The sequence below is a fragment of the Nicotiana tomentosiformis genome, chromosome 9, assembly GCF_000390325.3.
Source record: "Nicotiana tomentosiformis chromosome 9, ASM39032v3, whole genome shotgun sequence".
In the NCBI taxonomy this organism is placed as follows: Eukaryota; Viridiplantae; Streptophyta; class Magnoliopsida; order Solanales; family Solanaceae; genus Nicotiana; species Nicotiana tomentosiformis.
In genome coordinates, this window is record NC_090820.1 from 53,604,548 (window position 1) to 53,628,325 (window position 23,778).

Genomic DNA, 23,778 nt, shown 5'->3' on the forward strand with positions numbered 1-23,778 from the left:
TTTGGTACGATATGATTGTATACATATATGGGTATGACATGGCCCAGTCCCGCCCTTGTACAGTTGTATTTTCTATTAGAGGTCTGTAGACAGTTATGTATAGTTGGATAGTATGTGGCCTTGTCGGCTTCCAGTTTTGGGTATATATAGTTGTCTATAGCAGCCTTGTCGGCTCGCTCCACTGTATTTCGTATGTCTATATCTATATGTCTTTTGGGCAGGTTTCCCTCACATATACTATTCATGTTTATATCTTAGACGTATGCTTAAGGGTGTTCGACAGGTAGGACTCGGGTATCCGTCGTGGCCTATCGGTTTGGATCGTGACAAAAGTGGTATCAGAGCAGTTCTATCCTAGGGTTGTCTACAGACCGTGTATAGTAGAGTGTTGTTTATGGGTGTGATGTGCACCACACTTATAAACATGAGGCTACAGGACATATAGGATGTTATCCTCTTTTCTTATCTTAGATCGTGTGATATAAGAATTCATGTTCCTAACGATATGTTATATTTTCAGCAATGCCTCCAAAGACTACAGTCGCCCAGAAGGGAAAGTCCATGGCTGGTGAGATTACTAATCGAGTACCACGAGTGACCAGGTCTCGGGGAGAGTCTCATAGTGAGATTACATATCAGACTTCACATACCCTGCCCTCTCCAGGAGAGCTCCGAGGGGCACCATCTCCAGCGCCCGCCCCTGTACGTTTAGCCCCTCAGCTGGATGCACCGGGTCAATTGATGAGAGATGCTATTAAGCTATTAACTAGATTAGTAGCCGCACAGGCTCGGCGTCAGGAAGTAGGTATTGGTCATGCAGATAGGTTCGTCAGTGCGAGGGTTCGTGGTTTCATTAATTTAGACCCTCCGGTATTCACGGGGGAAGATCCAAACGAGGATCCTCAAGTATTTATTGATAGAATGCAGAGGACGTTGAGGGTAATGAAGAACACCGTGACTGAGTTAGTTGAGCTAGCTTCCTATAGACTCCAAGATGTTGCAGTTAATTGGTACGAGTCTTGGGAATTGTCCAGAGGTGAGGATGCCCCTCCAGCAGTATGGCAGGAGTTTACAAAATCTTTTCTTCATCATTATCTGCCACCAGAGCTTAGACGGGCCAGAGTTGATAGGTTTTTGACCCTTTGGCAGGGTAACATGAGTGTTCGAGAATACAGTCTTCAATTTGATTCGTTGACTAGGTATGCTCCAACTATTATATCTAAGATGGAGGATCGGGTTTACCGGTTCGTGATGGGATTAGAGCCGCACTTGCTTAATGATTGTATGTCGGTCTCACTTCAGCCAGACATTGATATTTCTTGTATTCAGACATACGCTCAAGGTGTAGAGGGCCGATCGTGAGCATAATAGGGCCCAGAATAAGAGAGCGAGGTCTTCGGGTCCTTCTGGTGAGTTTCGAGATGGTCAAAGACCACAATACCTGAGGTATCCAGCCCAGCCATCGGCTAGCACGCCCCCTCAGTTTGGCAGTAAGAGATTTGATCGTTCCACATATTCAGGGCCTGGTCAGAATTTCAGCGCCTCAGGTTCTCAGTATAGGGGTGAGTCAAGTCAGATGAGGCTCCGCTTGCCACGATGTGCTCAGTGTGGCAAGAATCATGTCGGGAAGTGTCGTATGGGGTTGGGTGTTTGTTATACTTGTGGTTATCCGGGCCACGTTATGAGGGATTGTCCGACGAGAGGTGATGTAAGCATAGCTCAGCCAGCGGGATCTGTAACTGGTTCGCCATCATCAGTACGCCCCCCTAGGCAAGGTTCACAAGCACCAATGAGTCGTGGTAGAGGCAGAGGTGGAGCATCTAGTTTGAGTGGTCCTCAGAACCGCATTTACGCATTGATAGGACGACAAGATCAGGAGTTATCGCCTGATGTTGTTACAGGTATATTATCAGTCTTCTCATATGATGTATATGCACTGATTGACCCAGGTTCCACCTTATCATATGTTACTCCGTTAGTTGCTAGTAAGTTTGGAATAAAACCTGAATTGGTTATACATTTTGAGGTGTCTACATCTGTTGGGGACTCAGTGGTAGCTAAGAGAGTATATAGGGGGTTGTATAATAGTGGTTCATAGTCGATCTACTGTAGTGGACCTAATCGAGTTAGATATGGTAGAATTTGATGTTATAATGGGTATGGATTGGTTGGCTTCTTATCATGCCAACGTTGATTGTAGATCAAAGATAGTTCGATTTTAATTTCCAGGGGAGCCCATTTTGGAGTGGAAAGGTAATACGTCGTCGCCAAGAGATAGATTTATTTCCCATCTCAAGGCAAGGAAGATGATCATAAAGGGCTGTATTTATCACTTAGTTCGGGTTCAGGATATGGAAGTAGAGTCACCAACCATTCAGTCCATCCATATGGTTAATGAGCTTCCCGATGTTTTTCCTGATGAGCTTCCGGGTCTTCCGCCAAAGCGAGAAATTATGTTTGCTATTGACCTACTACCAGATACTCATCCAATATCTATTACTCCCTATGGAATGGCCCCCACAAAGCTGAAAGAGTTAAAGGAACAACTAAAGGACTTACGTGAAAAAGGCTTTATCAGACCTAGTACATCACCGTGGGGAGCACCTGTGTTATTTGTGAGGAAGAAAGATGGTTCCTTATGGATGTGTATTGATTATAGACAGATGAATAAGGTGAAAATCAAGAATAAGTACCCGCTCCCAAGGGTTGATGATTTATTTGATCAATTACAAGGTGCCAAGTGTTTTTCAAAGATTGCCTTGAGGTACGGGTACCATCAGGTAAGGGTTAAGGAGGAAGATATTCCGAAGACAGCATTCAGGACCAGATATGAGCACTTTGAGTTTCGTGGTATGTCATTCGATTTGACCAATGCCTCAACAGTATTCATGGATTTGATGAACCGTGTGTTTAGGCCCTTTTTAGATCTATTCGTAATTGTATTTATCGACGATATATTAGTGTATTCTCGTTCAGAGGCTGAGCATGTAGATCATTTGTGTACTGTGCTCAGAGTTCTACAAAATGGGAAGTTGTATGCAAAATTCTCTAAATGTGAATTCTGGTTGAACTCTGTAGCTTTCCTTGGGCATATCATTTCGAGTAAAGGTATCTGGGTTGATACACGAAAAAATGAGGCAGTAAAGACTTGGCCTAGACCCATGACACCGACGGAGGTTCATAGATTTCTCGGTTTGGCAGGTTATTACAGGAGATTTGTAGAGGGATTTACTTCCCTTTCAGCACCTTTGACAAAGTTGACTTAGAAGGGAGCAAAGTTTCAATGGACTGATGCTTGCAAACGGAGTTTCCAGGCATTGAAGTACGAATTGACTTCTGCACCGGTTCTAACGCTCCCAGAAGGGGCCGATGGTTATGTTATCTATTGTGATGCTTCAGGCATTGGATTGGGTTTCGTGCTGATGCAACATGGTAAGGTTGTAGCTTGTGCTTCTAGACAACTAAGAAAGCACGAGAAGAATTACCCTACCCACAATTTAGAGTGAGCCGCAGTAATTCATGCACTAAAGATATGGAGGCACTACTTGTATGGAATTCATGTTGATATCTATACGGATCATAAGAGCCTCCAGTATATCTTCAAGCAAAAGGAATTGAATTTATGTCAATGGAGATGGTTGGAGCTACTTAAAGACTATGACATTGATATTTTATACCATCTGGGGAAAGCGAACGTAGTAGCCAACGCCCTCAGCCGTAGATCTATGGGTATCCTGTCATATTTACAGTCAGAAAAGAGGGGAATAGTCCATGAGATTCATCAGCTAGCTAGTCTTGGAGTTCGGTTACTGGACTCAGGTGATATTGGAATTTCTATTCAGGATACGGCAACATCCTCTTTAGTAACTGAAGTAAAGGAACACCAATATGAGGATCCTGTGTTAGTTCATTATAGGGATACCACCCCTCAGAAGGAGAAGACATCGTTTGAAATTACAGAAGATGGGGTCCTCAGATATCGAGGACGATTATGTGTCCCTAATGTCGCAGGGCTGCGTTGGCAGGTTATGGGAGAAACTCACTATTCTCGTTATTCTATCCATCCAGGAGCAACAAAGATGTATCATGATATTAGGGAAGTATATTGGTGGGACGGAATGAAAAAGGATATAGCGGAGTTTGTTGCTTAGTGCCCTAACTGTCAGCAGGTCAATATTAAGCATAAAAAAACCCGGTGGATTATTGCAGGATATAGAGATTTCGACATGGAAGTGGGAAGTAATCAATGTGGATTTCATTGTAGGCTTACTTTGTACCAAGCGTAAGTTCGATTCTATATGGGTGATTATTGATAGCTTACAAAATCAGCCCATTTTCTACCCGTTAGGACTACATATTCCACAGAGGATTATGCAAGGCTTTATATTAAGGAGATAGTACGACTGCATGGTGTCCCTGTATCTATTATCTCAGATAGAGGAGCTCAATTTATAGCTAACTTCTGGAGGTCCTTCCAAAAAGGATTGGGGACTCAAGTAAGTCTTAGTACATCATTTCATCCCCAGACAGACGGACTGGCTGAGCATACTATTCAAACACTTGAAGACATGTTACGGGCTTGTGTGATATACTTCAAAGGTAGCTGGGATGATTATCTGCCGCTTATTGAGTTTGCATATAATAATAGCTACCATTCCAGTATTCAGATGGCTCCATACGAAGCTCTTTACGGACGGAAATGTAGGTCGCCTATAGGGTGGTTCGTTGTTAGGGAAACTATGTCAGTAGGACCAGAATTGGTACAACAGGCAATCGAGAAAATTAAGCTTATACAGGAAAGGCTAATAGCAGCTCAAAGCCGTCAGAAGTCTTCTGTGGATAATCGATAACGAGACTTGGAGTTTCAGATTAATGACTGGGTATTCCTAAATGTATCTCCGATGAAAGGTGTCATGAGGTTCGGTAAGAGAGGAAAACTTAACCCTCGGTACATTGGACCATATAGGATCATACGCAAGGTAGGCCAAGTAGCATATGAGTTAGACTTGCCTTCGGACTTGGAGTTTGTACATCCGGTCTTTCATGTGTCTATGGTCCATAAATGTATCGGAGATCCTTCCAGAATTGTGTCAGTTGACGACGTTCAGGTCACCGAGCAGCTATCATATGAAGAAACTCCCATTGCTATATTAGACAGAAAGGTTCAGAGATTGAGAACTAATGATGTAGTTTCGGTGAAAGTACTTTGGAGAAACAACAATGTAGAAGAAATGACTTGGGAGGCCGAGTAAGACATGAAGTCTAGATATCCCTACTTATTTCCTCCTCCAGAGAAGGGTCCGACTGAGACATCACAACCTTAAGGTATGTGTATGGATTCTTGTGTTAGTTATTGTCATTGGTCGTGTGAGGCCAATGTCATTATTGATGATTGTGGTCCAAGGTGGCATTGAATTATTGAGTTTCTACAGGAAGGGTTGATAGTAGTATTGTTACAAAGGCGACTCTGCCAAAGTAATATAGATCCCGGGGAGTTAAACATTCGAGGACGAATATTTCTAAGGGGGGGAAGGATGTTACATCTCGTGTTTTCATACGTTAAAGTTTCGTCTTCAGTTAATCGACGTAGACCCATGGATGCGATTATCTTGAGATTAACGTATTTATACTATTTATCACAAGCGATAAGTAAGTGCCATGAAGGGTAAAGGGCACACGAATCAAAGAAAATGAGGTTCGTTAAAGGTTGCCGATTTGGGACAAAATACGGTCCAAGCTATAATACCCGATATTTATGGACTAGTACCATACAAGGTACCATATGACCATAATAATATGATGTATAAAGTATATTAAAAAATGAGTAGTATTTTAAGTAATTTGAGATAAGTTTTAATTAAGTGGGTATTGGTTAATTATCGGGTAACGGGACATTACCTAATTAACTAATAAATTGGATAAAGATTAAAATTCCCCACCCCCACCACCACCCCCACGTGGCAGAAAGCCACTTCTTAATCAAATGACTCTTAGTCATTTTTTATTTGGTGGTAACCTAATTGATAATTAAAAGACACTTCATTTCTTATATTTTGTATACAAAAGCACTACAATCAGAATGTTAGCATTTCTTACAAGTATTTCTTCCTAATTCAAATTCAAACATTTTCAAACCAGACGCTAAAACTCAATCCAACAAAATTTCTTGCGACCAAATCAATTCCAGCGAGAATTATTAGCACCTTAGCAACGTAAACTTTTGTGGTTCTAAAGGAGTACGGTGCAACCTTTTCCAAGAATATCATACGGATATTTTCCTACTCCAGGTATGTTAAAGCTATCCCATCTTTCTTTTTGGCATGATCCAAATTAGATAGAAGAAATGAGCAAACGCACAGTTTTCATAAATGACTCTATTCATAGAAATATTTGGGGTCTCTATGTTCTTTATTCCCCACGTGACATATTATTATATCTTCTGTGCATGGGTCTCAAAATGATACGTAGTTGATAAAGTTTATATGAAAGGAATATTGAGATTATTAACATATTTCCATGCATTCATTCATTTGTACATGTACCGTGACCCATGACCAGATGGCGTTATATACGAGTATTTATATGTATATGGAATATGGGAAAAGGTTACGACGTTATATACGCACCACCACCTGATCAATTGGTATATGTTGGTGATTTTGCCCACAGTGGCCGAGATGATATGATAGGATGCCCTCAGAGGTTTGATGATATTATGTACACCTATACCTATGCATGACACGATATTTATACCCACATGCATGACATTATAAATGTTTCAGGATTTACAAAGTGATTTAGACTTATAGTCAGAATTCTTTATTCCATGTTTCATCTATGTCTGTTATGTACTGATTTTTATGCCTTACATACTCAGTAAATTTTTCGTACTGACACCATATTCCCAGGGCCTGCGTTTCATGCGCGCAAGTGCAGGTTGGCAAGTCGACGGTCCCCCTTCTTAGGATCCCCGATCAGCGAGAGTTGACGTGTTCCACTTGATCCAGAGCTGCTTTTGATTTTGGTAAGATATGCTTGTATACATATATGGGTATGACGTGGCCCAGTCCCATCGTTGTACAATTGTATTTTCTATTAGAGGTCTGTAGACAGTTATGTATAGTTGGATAGTATGTGGACTTATCGATTTCTAGTTTTGGTTATATATAGTTGTTTATAGCACCCTTGCCGGCTCGCCCCACTGTATTTGGTATGTTTATCTATATATGTCTTTTGGGCAGGTTTCCCTCACATACACTATTCATGCTTATATATTAGACGTATGCTTAAGGGTGTTCGACAGGTAGGACTCGGGCATCCGTGATGGCCCATCGGTTTGGGTCGTGACAAAATGCTTCAAAAATACTCTGGACAACTAAGCCCAGGTAAGAGTAGGTAATCCTGCTGGTCTGCCGAACTCATAACCTGCCACCACCTAGGGGCTGGACCTTACATCTAGAAGGCGATGAAGTCAACTCCATTGGACTCAACTAGTCCCAAATTGCACAGAATTTAATGACCATGATCAAAAAACCCCCAGGCTTCATCTGAAGGTGTACCATTGAAGTGATGAAACTTTGTGAACTTATATAGTCTCTTCAGCTCATCAGCTGACATCGCGGGCCTATCCTCAGGCTGCGAAGCAACAATAGGCTGAACTCTCCTGACTGGTAATAATCCAGGGATTTGATAACTATGGGCTGCCTACTCTTGGGTACAAGTAGTTGGAGTCTGCGCTCTACCCCTTACCTGGGAAGTAGCTGGTATAGTAGCAAATTCCACGGCCTAAGCCAAACTTTCGAACAAACCAACCATACAGACCAAAGAATCCTGAACGATTGGCAAAACAAATAATCCCCGGGGAACCTAAGTTGTTACCTCCAGCTCAACATAAACATGAACATGCTTCTCAACAGGAGCTACCGGTGGCTTTACGAAAAGAGCTTGTGAAAGGCCCCTAACTATCGCAACGTGTGCTCCACCCCTGTCCCTGCCCCTGCCTTGGCCTCATATGGCCCCGACATAGGGTACCGGCGCCTGCTCAGAATATTTGTGAGAGAGTAGAAGAGCAAAGATTCAGACGTAGAGATAAGCAAATCAACACGATAAAGAATGAAAGAAAGAGAAGTTTCCCTAATAGCCTTGTTGGCTCTCGAAGATAAGTATAAACGTCTCTGTACCGATCCACAAAACTCTACTAGAATTACTCATGACTCGTGAGACCTAAGAAACCTATTGCTCTAATACTAACTTGTCACGACCCAAAATCCCACCGGAGCTGTGATGGTGCCTAATACTGCTTGCTAGGCAAGTGAACAACTAATGTGCATAAATAAACTTAAATATCAATATTAAATAGTTTCTAATGCGGATAATGTGCATAAATAAACATAAATATCAATATTAAATAGTTTCTAATGTGGGATAGTATAAATAAGTGAAGTCAAATAACGTTACAACTAAAACCCATCCCAAAATTTGGTGTCATAAAGTACATGAGCTCTATAGATTAATATGTGCAAGATCTAAACAAAATACATGTTGTCTGAACGACTCAACAGTAATAATCATGAAATAAGAAAAGGGACTTCAAGGCCTGCAAATAGTACAACAGTGCTACCTCAGAGTCTCCAACAGGAACAAAAGCTTCCCTCTAGCAATCACCTCTATTTGAAGCACCCATATCTGCACATAAAGTGCAAAGTGTAGTATGAGTACAACTGACCCCATGTACTTAATAAATAACAAGCCTAACCTGGGGCTGAAAGTAGTGACGAGCTTGGCAAGGTCCAATATTCATTTCCAACAGCTAAAACCAACCGTAATAGCACAATAATATCGAAGGAAAAGTAGCTCAAAATATCAAGTTCAACTTTATCATATTAATCGGAGAATAAGCATGCTTTCCAAATAATTCAGTCCTGGCATCAACTTTAAGACATCAAATATCAACTAGCACGAGGAAATTACAACTACATGCCTTCATGACAAGTATTCATGCAAAAACCAACAACATCACAGTTTAAATCTTCAAGTAAACAAAATCTCAACACATATATAGTACCAAACATGAATACCCCTCGATCATAACACAATCACACTCGGCATTGTACGGGTGCCTAACATAAGCCCCTCTCTAAGCACGTATCAAGTGCCTGCACTCTTAGGTCCCAAAGTAACATGGGTTATCACCTGACTCAAGTGGGGCGGATCCTAGACCAAGCACTGATCGGATCAAAAGTCAACGATCATGACAACTTAGCCCAAATGGACCTTGTGCACGTGTCACCTCACTATCAATACTACTCTGCCCAATATGGGGCCGGATGTATGTGTCACCTCATTATAAATATCAACACGGCTCTATGGCCCAATTCCAGTAATTAATCCACTCAAATCTCAATATGCCAACATCTCACAGTATCAAAAATTAAAATATCGCACGGATTATACCAACGTGCCACAAATCCGCTCAAACCCGTGTCACATAAGTAAGCAAACTAACAACATGTGAGATAGCATATAAGAAGTGTACATAGATGGTGATATAACACATGGATATAATATCATGTTTACAAAATATGACTACAATCAATGCAAACAACTTAACATAGCAAAATAGCTCTATCATGTCTCAAGCGGATAAGAACCTAGCCTAGACATGATTTCTAGAATAAATAACAGCTCCAGTAGTCATACAAGTAGAGAAAACACGGTAATAAAGAGGCATGATAGCAAAACAAGGCACATAATATCCTAAAGCCTAACCAGTTCATGAATAACCATAGTCTACGCATATACGCTCGTCACCTCGCACGTGCATCACCCCCAACATATATCAAATACCATTGTCAACGGGGAAATTACCTTCACACCAAGATTAGACAAGATACTTAACTCAAACACGTGAGAATCAATACTTAAAAATTCCATTGCCTCTCAAATTGGGCTCCGAACGAGTCAAATCTATCCAAAAGCAACTTAATAACATAACAAAAAGCCATATGAATCAATTCAAAACCATAAAGCTTCGATGTTTATTCAATTCCCAAAAAATCAACAAAAGTGAACCGGGGCCCACATGGTCACAACGCGAGTCAAGGGATAATGCCGACTACCCATAATCCCATGTGTCCAAATATGTGATTAGACTCCAAAACAAAGTCCGAATCAACCTTCAAATCCTCAATTTTCACTCTCTTAAGTTGTACGAAAATCCCCCAAAATTCCCTCAAAATTCTATAATTTAGGTATTAATAATCCATATAGATTCTTGAAATAATACAAAAATGAGTAGAAATCACATACCCCAAACTCTTGTATGAAAGTCTCCTTCAAAAATTGCCCTCTCCAAGTCTAGGGTTCAAAATATGAGAGAATGGGCTAACATCCTGAAATTAGAACTAAAATGATTTTACCCAGCACTACCCTTCACGAACGCGGCCCTAGCCTCGCATTGGCAAAGCACAACCTGATGCTGCCTCCACAATACCTTAGGCGAACATGGTGTAACCCCCGAACACGATACACAAGCGACCACATGCCTACACAAACATTTTACCCTCACACGATCACGAAGAGCAATCTCTAGTCGACCCCCAGCCTGACGCACCACTACGTGAACGCGACACATCAAGCGCGAACGTGAAGGATATCTATCCCAACCCATCATGAATGCAACATCCAGTTCACAAACTTTCCAAACCTTAAATTATAGCCACTCGCCGCCCCACTCACCGCTGGTGTTTTCTTAGAGTTCGGATTTTTCTTTACTTTTGATATCCAGACGTGGTTTTCGACCATCGAACGCGATCCCGGCTTATTCCCTTGGGCTTTTACTTATACTTCAAAGCTCCAAATCACTCGAATTCATTCCATAACATCTACATAGCTCAGAATCACTCCTACAAGGTATAAAACACATAATTAGTGCAAAACACTAGTGATTAAAGATGATACTCAATTAAAGTGCAGTAAATTGAAGTGTAATAAGCTACTAAAACATGATATTATAGCCTACCATCAACACCCCACACTTAAACCATTGCTTGTCCTCGAGCAATCAAATCACACTTTATATAGACACGACCTTATTTAGTAACTCCCCTAACTCATTAAACCAAGAATATTTAAAATAGACTAAGCACAACAGCGTAACATCCTCGCCTCAAGATTTGACTCAAAAGAACCAGGCATTATTTATAACCCGCTCACTTACTCTAACACAAAGGTCAACGACATTACCTTTCCTTCATGAATCAAGTGCCCTCACAACAATAGAGAGCAGTTCCACACACCATCAAATTTAACCACAGTTAGGAAATCAATATAGAAAGAATTCACTCACTCTTAGAAATAACATTCATATTCCACAAAAGATGAACCATAGTATTGTCCGTACTTTACTACTCAACTAATCGAGCTCATTCAGTCAAGGATCAAATAGGACTTTAATTGGTTGTAATGTAAGCTGTGGGACGGGTAGGATACATTTAGATATAAGAGTGACTACACCTTCTTAAGCACTTTAATACATACATTTTAACATTCAAAACCCCACACTTATGTCAAACCATACTCCACCTTAATATCATTATACATTAACTCCCAACTCCTTTAAGCACAATTACATCAAGATTTACCACTATCATGGAATAGTTTGCACAATAATACAATTATTTTTTTCTTTCTCTTTCAATTCAAGTGGCTCTTACTTTTTTTCAAAACAATTCACCTTTCTCCTTATTTTATTATTTCCACTCAAAATCCAAACCAATCACCCCATACTTCAACTTTTACAAAGTTCATAACAAATTTAAGTGCTCATGAGAGGTACAAGATTCAAATAGATGATTAATTCAAACAAATGGGTAAGGCTTGTAATGTGGTTGCCAAAGAAACGGGATTACAGGCTCAAAGGGGTTAACTAAGATACATAATAATTAGCTGGGTAATAGCATATAACTGACTCAACAAAGAAACGCCTATGTCACTTCCAAGACTGAATAAAACTACCATTTCACGTTGTAAACACACGGGACAAGTTCTAGACATAAAATACAATGCACAAAATACAAAAAACCTTACACACATGGCACATAACTCACTCATGATTGGACTATCAAGACACTCTAGTCAAAGCAGTTAAGCAAAGTTAAAATTATACAATTTAAAGTGCTTATGCAAGAGTCACAAACTGAGCCTAAGCGTCACACTAAAGAACTCATTATTCTCAAGGTATAATAGTGTCAAGAGATATTTCTTTCAATTCAAAACACAGCACACGGTTTCTTACTATTATACAAAACAAAAACTAACTACACCCGGTTCAAACAAAACCCTTGAAAAAGAAACGAGACACAAAGAAAAACCAAGGGGGAATTATTACACTAACTACAAAAGAAAATCTTTTTGTCTTTTCCTTTCGACTTCAATCCCTCAAGAAACCCGTCGAATGATATCCATCTTCAGGAAAAATCGCAAATTTTAAATGTTTATGATTTATTTCATTTTTCTTATCTCTAACTACTAAAATAACAAAACTAAATTACTAACACAGATACATACAACATACAATTTCCCCCACCCCAAACTTTAAGTTGTGGCATGTCCCCATGACACACAATTAAAAAGCATAAGGCAAAGAAAACGTCCTTGAATTTTCAGTCGGGGTCTGATTCGAAGTCGTGCTCTATTCCACGCGCCCGAGCTAGTGCACACATCCATGCAGACAGCTTCTTCTCAGCCTTCTTGGGGTACATTCTACACTTGTCTTTCTTAATCACTGGGACCTTCTCTTTCGAGCTTTTCACTCTCCACTCTACACTTGCAGCTGGCTTCTCCTTTATCACCCCTATCTTTACATTCATCTCGAACGTCACAGTCTCTTCACCTACTCTAAGCATGAGTTTTCTATCATGTATATCCAATATTGCTATACCCGTTGCTAAGAATGGCCTTCCTAATATAAGGGGGACCTCTTTGTTCTCCTCCATCTTCACCATAATGAAATAAATAGGAAAGACAAACTTATGTACCCGAACTAATACATATTCCACTATCTCCTCGGAAATTATAGTTGTTTGGTCTGCCAGCTTCAAAGATATTGGTGCAGACCTTATCTCGCCAAGCTCATTCTCCAGTTTCCTATAAATAGGCAAAGGCATTAAATTAATTGAGGCACCAGAATCATACAAAGACTTATCAAAATTAAGAGTGTCAAACGAGCAAGGTATAGTAAAACTCCATGGATCTCCACACTTTTGTGGGAGTTTGTTTTGCAAGATCGTGATGTAATGCTCTGTGAGCTTGACCACTGAGGTCTCTTCTATCTTTCTCTTCTTTATCAGGATTTCCTGCAAGAACTTAGTATAAGCTGGCATTTAGGAGAGAACTTCAGTGAATGGAAAATTTACATTAACTTGTTTCAACATATCTAGAAATCTCTCAAATTGCTTGTCCAACTTCTCTCTATAAAGCTTTTGGGGAAAATGTAAAGCATGCACGTGATTGCTCCCTTCAGATTCATCCCTTCTTGAATTCTCTTCCTTCTTCTTTTTCTCTCCTCCTTTCTTACCTTTCTTCTTCTTACCATATTACATTTTCAGCTCCTTACCACTTTCTTTTTCAAGTATCACCAATTTTGCATTGGAGTGGGATCTTTCAACACGTGTCCGCTTCTCAAGGTCACAACATTTACCATTTCTTTGGGATTCTTTTTAGTATCAGCTAGTAGAGTACCTGGAATTCTCTCAGATAATATAGTTGCAATTTGTCCTACTTGTCTCTCTAAGTTACGCAATCCTGTCCCAAGTTCTTTGATAGTTGCACTATGAGCATCTAACTTCTCGTATGTCTTGACAATAAAGGACTTCATCAGATCTTCTAGCCTAGGCTGATTGGATTGTTGAGGTTGAAACTGTTGCCTTTGCTAATTTTGGAAGCCCGGAGCTCATTGTCCTTTAAATATGGAGTTTATTTTGTTTCCATGCATTTGTTGTAACCCCAGGTGAACTCCATGAATAACCGGGGTGCTTCTAACCCATTGCATTGAAGTTATAGTTACCCATAACATTTACTTACTCAGTTGAGGCTTGACACTCATGAGTAGGGTTTTCTCTTCCACATATATCACATGTTGTATGAGGCTCATTATGTATCGAAGCTAAGGTCAGCTTCCTTATTTCTTTCGCCATGGCATCAAGCTGTACCTGCACAAATGTGTTAGCATCAACCTGGTGAACACCGGTTGATCTTCATCATTCAGCAATTTTAGAGGGCAACTGATTTGCATCTTTAGACAACTCATAAAGAATAATGACTATCTCCTCTGAAGACTTTTTCATCAACGGGTCTCCAGCTGCATTGCTCAATGTTCTGCGAGCGGCCGGTGTCAATCCATATCAAAAGTCCTGGAGTTGCATCCAGAGTTCAATTCCGCTATGTTGACACTTTCGTACTATCTCCTTAAACCTCTCCCAAGCTTCAAACACAGTTTTAGTCTCGTTCTAACAGAAGTTATGGATTTCTCTTCTAAACTTGCCCGTCTTAGCTGATGAGAAATATTTGTCAAGAAATTTTCTAGTCATCATGAAAGGGAAAGGGCTTTGCATCGTCTTTCACTGTGAAAGGGAATGCCCTTAGGTAAACTGCATCTTGTGACACATCATTGTATTGAAAGGTGTTCATAATCTCCTCGAAGTCCATCAGATGATTGTTTGGATCTTCATTCATCTTTCCTCTAAAAATGCAATTGTTTTGAAGAGTTTGGAGAAACCCTTGCTTTAGCTCAAAATTATTAGTTGCAACTGGAGGTGGTCTCATACTTGATAAGCCTTGGTTGTAAACCGGTCTAGCATAATCACCCAGTGGTATCCCAGCACCAGGAGCTATATTTCTAAATTGGTCTGCACCCAAAGGTAGATTCTGAGCAATTCTCCGAGCCCTCTCCTCTTCATAGACATGTTGTGCATTTCGAGGATCGGTCTCCTCAGCATCTCATGCAACTTTTTCTCTTTGCTGGGCTGCCTCTCGTGCAGCCAAATCAACATTATCATCATCTCCCACCATAACTTACTTGGTTGAGGATTGCCCAACCTTCTATAATTTATCGGCGAGATTTCTTTCCTTCCTAAACTGTCGCAGTTGTTTCTCGATTTCTCGTTTGTATGGTTGCAATTCCTTACCAGAAGATCGAGTCATGCACCAATCTAACCTGTAGTCTGCACGTAATCAAAGAACACCAAACATAAAAATGGAAAAATAAAATAAAATAAAAAGAAAAATTCTTGAATTAGCACTACAAACTATTTCAAACACTATTTATTTCCAATCCCCGGCAACAACGCCAAAATTTTACTAGTGCAAAACACACTTAAATATGCTCGCTAGTCGAATATAGTATAATATAATATCGTATCAACATGGAGTGAAGTTAAACGGTATTATCGTAGTTTATAGCTAAATTGCTATCCAAGATGATCAACAGTTGAGAATTGTGTGATTAAAATCTAAAATTAACTAAGAATCTAAAGCTAATTGACGAATGACAATAGAAAAAAAAGTAAGCAAATAAGATATCAATGGGAGACAATAATGATTGATTGGATAGGCACAAGATAAATGTATGGGATTTAACTCTAGTTAATTCACTTCTAATGTTTAAGTGAGTCTCTCAAATTCACTTGGTTATTAGTTCAATTGATTAGTAGAAACTCCTCTCTCGATTAAGTCTCAACCTCAGAAGATGAACCAATTTTAAGCACGTGAAGATATGCAAGAATTTGTAGTGGATTGGTCTTTAGGAGAACCTCTCTCGATTATCCTCCCAACTAAGTTTAATCAACAATTCAACTAGCCCCTTCCGATTACTAAGAAGAATTGATGACTTCAACCAACAAAATATAATGCAACAATATCACAAGTTATGCCTCTCCCGATTACAAGAACAAGTGAATATAGATGCAACAATTAAAACATCCAAAACGATTCAATACATAAAACCAAGAGTTAATTATCCACAAACAAGTATCAAGACACCAAATCCATCAAACCCTAAAGAGAACTACTTCATAGATATGGAGTAATTCATCATAACAATGTTTAAGTTAAAGGAAAACATAAAACGATCCAATCTCTTGTCTTGAGTGAGGATTGATTGATAAATTCCTTTATCCTTTGCTTCTCCACCTCCTTTAAAATAACGTTTTTACATGTATTTATACTAAGTAGGATCGGGCCCAGACGAAAACACCTTTTCTTGCGCGAATTGGGATAATAACTCCGTAAACATTGCACAGGCACGCCGCATGGGGCGACGCGCCACGCAGGGCGATTGTGGAAAAGTTCAGAGAGTTAAAATCTATCAGGCAACTGGAAAATGTAGAGGCGCGGTGCACCACGCGCCGCGAGTGTGTTATTTTTTCAGAGTCCGTATTTTTCTTGACTTTTTGATATCCATACGTGGTTTTCGACCCCTGAACGCGATCCCGGCTTTTTCACTTGAACGTTTACTCAGACTTCAAAGATCCAAATCACTCCAATTCATTCCATAATATCTACATATCTCAGAATCACTCCTACAAGGCATAAAACACAAAATTGTGCAAAATGATAGCGATTAAAGCTCAAACTCAATAAAAGTGCAGTAAACTGAAGTGTGATAAGCGACTAAAACACGATATTATAGCCTACCATTAATCACACATCGGTCCGTACACGGCCTCATATAGGACTAGGTCGTAACCATCCTCACAAGGTCTCGGTAACCTTACTTCACATGTCATCATACCCGACCTCACAAGGGCTTGGTCGCTCCCGGCCTCAAAGGGCTCGATAATATTTCTCATCATACAAAATGGATCAGTGCTTGCATAATAGGTGTCGTACCTAGCCGTCTATAGCGTGGCTCGGTGAAGTGAAATAGTTACATACAGATATATTTGTATTTAAGTTCAATACAAAAGCAATTTCATAAGATAACAAGTTTAAGTTCAGAATGAATCATACTCTCCGACCATAGGATACCAATGGGGAGCATCAAAGACTATGAAGCAAATGCAACCGGTGAGAATGAATAAGAATAGAACAACATCATTTAGAAGGGCGTATAAATACCAAACCTTACAGTGCAGGAATCATTTATAAGGAAGGAGAAACTTACACTAACTCATGCCAAGAAGCCCTGAATACCTTTGTTGAAGCACTAACTACACTTCTTTGGTGATTAACTTTGCCTCTATCAAATCTTCAGAATCAACATCAAGTCTTTGGTTCTTAGTTTCCTTAAGCTAAATCTTGACAGAACCGTCTTATGATTCGATCTAAGCTATTTTGGAACCTTAAGTGAGTTGTGAGAAACGTTTGGTGAATTGTGGTGAGCGGTATTCTTCCCAAAAAAAAGACATCGAGCCTTCTACACTTATATACAAGTACCAAGCATAGAGAACTCCGTCGATTCCACATGCAAAATGGGTCACCCCGCTTTGGCTGTCACTCCCGGTGGGACATTTGGCGCAGGTTCACTAAAATGTGTCACCACCTTATAGCCTAAAACGTGTCGTCACCTGATTGGTCGCAATAAATTCCACACTACCACACTTCATTTATATGTGGAGTGTAACATCATCCCCCTCTTCGGCGGCCCATCATCATAGCCTCGCTGTTGCCTCCCACAATGGCAAATAAATGAGGGTATCTAGATTTCATATTTGCTTCAGCTTCCCACGTCATTTCTTCCTTACTTTAGTTCCTCTAAAGTACTTTAACTGAAGCCACTTCTTTAGTTCATAGCTTACAGACATGAAGATATAGAATAACCACCAGGACTTCCTTGTAGGATAGATCTTCTGTGACTTGAATATCTTCAACGGGGTTATACGGGATGGGTCACTCAGGCACTTTTGTTGCATAGATACGTGAAATACTGGATGCACTGGTCACGATTCTGAGGGAAAGTCAAGATTATAAGGAACTCGACCGACCTTCTATGTGATTTGATATGGTCCGATATACAAGGGGTTGAGTTTCCCTCTTTTTCCCAAATCTCATCACGCCTTTCATAGGTGACACCCTCAAGAACATCCAGTCCCCCACAGTGAACTCCAAATCTCGCCTCCAATTATTGAGTAATATTTCTTCCTGTTTTGTGCAGTCAATAATCGGCTTCGAATTAGTTTCACCTTTTCTATTACCTGTTGCACCAACTATGGCCCCAATGACTTTGTTTCACCCACTTCGAACCAGCCGGTATGCGATATGCATTTTCATCCATATAGGGCCTCATATGGTTCTATATGAACACTGGCATGGTAGTAGTTATCGTAAGTAAATTCGATAAGTGGTAGATGATCCTCCCAGCTTCCCTTGAAGTCTAAAATTAAGGCTCGTAACACGTCCTCGAGCGTTTGGATAGTGCACTCGTCCTGACTGTCTGTTTATTAATGGAAGGCTGATCCTTGTGCCCAATCCTTTTTGGAATGATTTCCAGAAGTTAGCTATGAACTGGCCCCCTCTGTCTGATATGATGGAAATCGGAACCCTATGAAGTCGAACTATCTCCTTAATATACAACGTATTGTAATCGATCCACGATGACCCACATGGAATGGAATCTTTGGCGTGATCGTGGCATTCCAATAACAAAGTCCATGTTGATCACTTCCTATTTCCAAGTTGGAATTTCCATAGTTTGCAGCAATCCTACCGGTTTCTGATGTTCAACCTTAACTTGTTGGCAATTTGGACACCGAGCAACATATCCAGCAATGCCCTTCTTCATGTCGTTCCACCAGTATAGATGTTAAATATCGTAATACATCTTGGTTGAGCATGTATGAATGGAATACCGGGATTGGTAAATATCTGCCATGATTTTCTCTTGGAGTCCACCGACATCAGGTACATATAGCCTGCACTTTCACCTAAGGATCACGTCCTTAGATAACTCTAACACTTGCTTATTTTGAAAGGGGATGCTTCCTCTTATATTCACCAAGGCAGGATCATCTAACTGCCGCGCTTTCACTTCAGCTACTAGTGAGGGCTCGATAGTATTTCGAACTATGGGTCCTCCATCACCGGTATCAAGTAATCGTACACTTAGGTTTTCCAGCCGGTACAAGTCTCTTGTCATCTCCAGCTTCTGCTCCTCCACATGCAGCAGGCTGACCATAAACTTCCGACTTAACACACAATCATCACGTTTGCTTTCCCAGGTTGTATAAAATATCCACATCATAATCTTTAAACAATTCGAGCCACTTCCTTTACCTCAAATTCAACTATTTCTACTTGAATAGGTATTGCAAGCTCTTGTGATTGGTGAATACGTCAACATGAAGTCCATACAGATAGTGACACCACATCTTTATAGCGAAGATAACAGTTGCTAGCTTTAGTTCATTTTGCTCATGTTTCCTCAGTTGCCTTGAAACATATGCAATAACCCTCCCGTGTTGCATTAAGACACTGCCCAATCCCACTCTAGAGGCATCATAGTATATGACATACCCCTTAGGTTCCTTAGGAAGAGTTAACACTAGTACCGGGTTTAACTTGTCCTTTAAATCCTAGAAGCTCTTCTCATACTCGTCGGTCCATCGGAACTTAGTTGCCTTGTCCGTCAATTTCATCAAGGGAGTAGCTATGGATGAGAAAGTTTTCACAAATCTTCGATAGTAGCCGGTGAGGCCTAATAAGATGCATACCTCGGTAGGGTTTGTAGGCCTTGGACAATTCTTAACTGCTTCCAATTTTTGACTATCAACTTTAATACCTTCACTTGATAATATATGCCCCAGGAAAGCCACCCAGTTCAACCAGAACTCGCATTTGGAAAATTCGGCAAATGCTCGACAAGCTCTGACCCCGTCAAGAGTACACCAAAATATCATCCATGAATACGATCACAAAGACATCCAAGAATGGCTCGAATACTCGATTCATCAGATCCATAAAGGCCGCTGGTGCATTGGTTAGGCGAAAGGACATGACAAGGAACTAATAATGTCCGTATCTAGTCCAAAAGGCTGTCTTCGGAACATCTTCTTCCTTGATCTTTAGATGGTGATTACCAGATCTGAGGTCAATCTTTGAAAAATACTTGGCATCTTGCAATTGATCAAAGAAATCATTGATCCTTGGAAGTGGATACCTGTTCTTGATGGTCACCTTATTCAGTTGCCGAGAATCAATGCACATTCTCAACGAACCATCTTTCTTTCGAAAAAGCAATACCGGGTCTCCCCATAGGGAAGTACTAGGTCGAATGAATCCCTTATCAAGAAGGTCCTTTAACTGCTCTTTCAATTCCTTCAACTCGGCAGGAGCCATTTTATATGGAGGAATAGATATTGACTGCGTGTCGGGTGACACATTGATGGCAAACTCTATCTCCCTCTCAGGTGGAATATTCAGGAGCTCATCATGGAACACATCGGGGAATTAGTTAATGACTGACACCCACCAGAGGGTAGAAGGCTTTCCCTCTGTATCTTGCACACATGCCAAATGGTAGAAACATCCGTTAGTGATCATCTTTCGAGCCTTAAGGTAAGAAATAAACCTTTCTTTTGGCACTGCAATGCCACCTTTATATTCGATAACGGGTCCTCTCAGGAAATTGAAACGAACAACTTTCTTCTAATAGTCTACGGTAGCATAACAAGAGGCCAGCCAATCCATTCTAATGGTAACATCAAATTTTATCATTTCTAATTGATGCAAGTTGGCCAAGGTATGGTGATCTTTAATCATCATATCACAACCCCGATACACCTGCCTAACTATCATAGACTCGCCCACCGACGTGGACACTTCAAACAATTATCGTAACAACTCAGGTACTCTACCACAGGGTAATATACAACATGGTAATATACAACTGGGTCGAACCTAGATCTACCAAATTGTACACACTAACAGAAACACGGATAGTATAACTGTGACCATGTCTGGGGAAGACTCCAAATTCTGACATCCTGACAATGTGTAGATGGGATTCTACTATTGCCCACTTGGGTTGGACATGGATATTTCACCTCTAACTCTACCTTTCCCCATCGGCGGTCGTACACCCTACTCACGAGGATGTGCTATCGATGAAGAAGGTTCTGCTGATCCTGCTGGCGACATCACACTACCCATACTTCTCATTAGGTAGAAGCGCATGATATGACTGGACTGTCGACAGGAATAGCACAAATATGATCTCTGGTAGCATTGCCCGGAATGATTCCTCCCACATCAGCCACAATATGGCATGGGGGTTCTCGCCCTGTTAGGATTTCCAATATGTTGTGATCTCTGCCCTCTGAAATTCCATTTTTGATACTAGCCTTGGGACTGTGACGACATGTTATCCACCAAGTTAGGTGACTGTCGAGGGTATGGGAATCTAAACCCGCCTCAAAACTCTCCTATATCTCCCATGGATCGGGCCCACTTTAATTGGCCCTAGTCGTGTTCTCGAGGAGCTTGATGTAGCCTTTTACGGTCCTTTAAGTTTTGTGCATAGGCCTAAATACGTGCAATGTCCATAATCGGGTTCAGAGAAGCTGCGGTACATTCATTGATCAGATGCAGTCCCAAACCAACCACAAATCGATGCACCACCAATAGAGCATACCTAGCCAAAGAGTTAAATTTCATGCTGTACTCCCAGACACTCATATTACCTTGCTCTAACCGCAAGAGTATGTCTTGTCTATCTCGACGAAGCTCAATGGGCATATACTATTGCAAGAATGCCTAAGAGAATTCCCTACATCCTACCGCTGGGGCAAGAGTCCTATAGACTGTTCCCAAGCCTCATACCAAATTACGACTATATCCCGCAGTCTGTAAGAAGCAAGCTCCACAAACTCAGTGTCAGTGGCATGCATTACTCATAGAGTCAGCTGTATTTGATTTAAAAAGTTCTGAGGATCTTCGTTTGGAGTTGTTCCTATGAATAGCAAGGGATCCAAATTTATAAAATCTCGAACCATCGTACTGACTGCTTTATCTTAAGTTGGAGGGGCTTGGCATTGGTCGTGAATGGCCATCAACTGGGTTAACAACGGTATTGCACTTCTCACATCTAGATCATATTGAGGCTTAAACAGGGGATGAATAGGAGGTACATTAACTTCTCTATGTTGCACCCAGCCTCAAAGGGCTCGGCAATATTGCTCATCATACCTAATTGATCAATGATTTCATAATAGGTGCCATACCTAGCCGTCTATAGCATGGCTCAGTGAAGTGAAATAGTTACATACATATATATTTTTATTTAAGTGCGATGCAGTTGCAATTTCACGAGATAACAAGTTTAAGCTCAAAATAAATCATACTCTCCGACCACAGGATACCAACGGCAAGCATCAAAGACTTTGAAGCAAAACAATATCATTTAGAAGGGTGTAGGACTACCAAACCTTACGATGCATGAATCTTTTAGAAGGAAGGAGAAACTTACACTAACTCATGCCAAGAAGGAAAGTCGCTCGACATACCTTTGTTGAAGCACTAACTACGCTTTTAGGGTGATTAACTTTGCCTATATCAAATCTTCATAATCAACATCACTGGATGACAGGTGTTATAGTCTTTGGTTTTTAGTTTTCTTAAGCTAAATCTTAACAGAACCGTCTTCTGATTTAATCTAAGCTATTTTGGAACTTTAAGGGAGTTGTGAGTATGGTTGGTGAATTGTGGTGAATGGTATTCTTCCAAAAAACATAAAAGAGATTGAGCCTTACTCCCCTTATATACATGTACCAAGATTAGAGAAATTCGTCGGTTCCACATGCAAAATGGGTCGCCCCACTTTAGCTGTTGTGCCCGGTGGGACATTCGGCGCAGGTTCGCTAAAACAGTGTCACTACTTTCTGGCCTAAAATGCATCGTCAACTGATTGGTTGCATGATGGTAGGCTATAATTACATATTTTAGTCGCTTATTGCACTTTAATTCACTGCACTTTATTTGTGTTTGAGGTTTAATTGGTTGTGGTTTGCACTTATTGTGTATTTTATGCCTTGCAGGCAGTAATTCCAAGCTATTAAGATAATTTGGAGCTAATTTGAATAAGTTGGAGCTTTGAAGTCTGAGTAAAATACCAATAAATTAAATCGGGCTTACGTTCGGGGGTCTAGGACCAAGTTTGGATGTCAAAAAATGAGAAAACAAAATTATTATGAGAAACTTTCACTACCGTCCCGCGCCATGCTTAGCGGGGCGCTAGTGCAAAATTCCTGCAAAGTGAAAAAATTAGCTATCTGCATTTCCCCACTGATTCCCTGCATGGCGCGTCGTCCCATGCGGTGCGTCTATGCAATTTTTATAGAGTTATTTTCCTATTTTGGCTAGGAAAAGGTGATTTCGTCGGGGCCCGACCCTACTTGGTATAAATACATGGGAAAATATTATTTTTTGGACTTTTGATATATATTCGACCTAAGGCGGCTAAGGAGGAGTTGGAAGAACATAAGTACAAGGATTTCATCATTCCTTCCTCACTTAAGACCCAAGTTTGGATCAAATTTATGTTTTTCTATACTTTAATTTTATTTGTGATGAATTGCTCCATATCTATGGAGTAGTTCTCTTCAGGGTTTGATGGATTTGGTATATTGATGATTGTTTGTGGATTATAACTCTAGTTTTATGTATTGAAGCATTTTTTGATGATTTAATTGTTGCATCTATATTCACTTGTTCATGTAATCGAGAGAGGCATAACTTGTGATATCTTTGCATTATATTGTTGGTTGAGTTCATAATTCTTCTCAGTAA

At 40.4% G+C, this 23,778-nt stretch overlaps 1 protein-coding gene across 1 annotated transcript; it reads left to right on the forward strand.

Annotated features, from left to right (window-relative positions):
* The first annotated feature begins 522 nt into the window (after nucleotides 1-522).
* Nucleotides 523-5,252, forward strand: LOC138898790 (uncharacterized). Its single transcript, XM_070184891.1, has 6 exons — nucleotides 523-1,036; nucleotides 1,521-1,901; nucleotides 2,230-3,176; nucleotides 3,315-3,437; nucleotides 3,750-4,025; nucleotides 4,869-5,252. Exons 1-6 carry the CDS (start codon nucleotides 523-525, stop codon nucleotides 5,250-5,252), a joined length of 2,625 nt encoding a protein of 874 aa, XP_070040992.1.
* The last annotated feature ends 18,526 nt before the right edge of the window (nucleotides 5,253-23,778 follow it).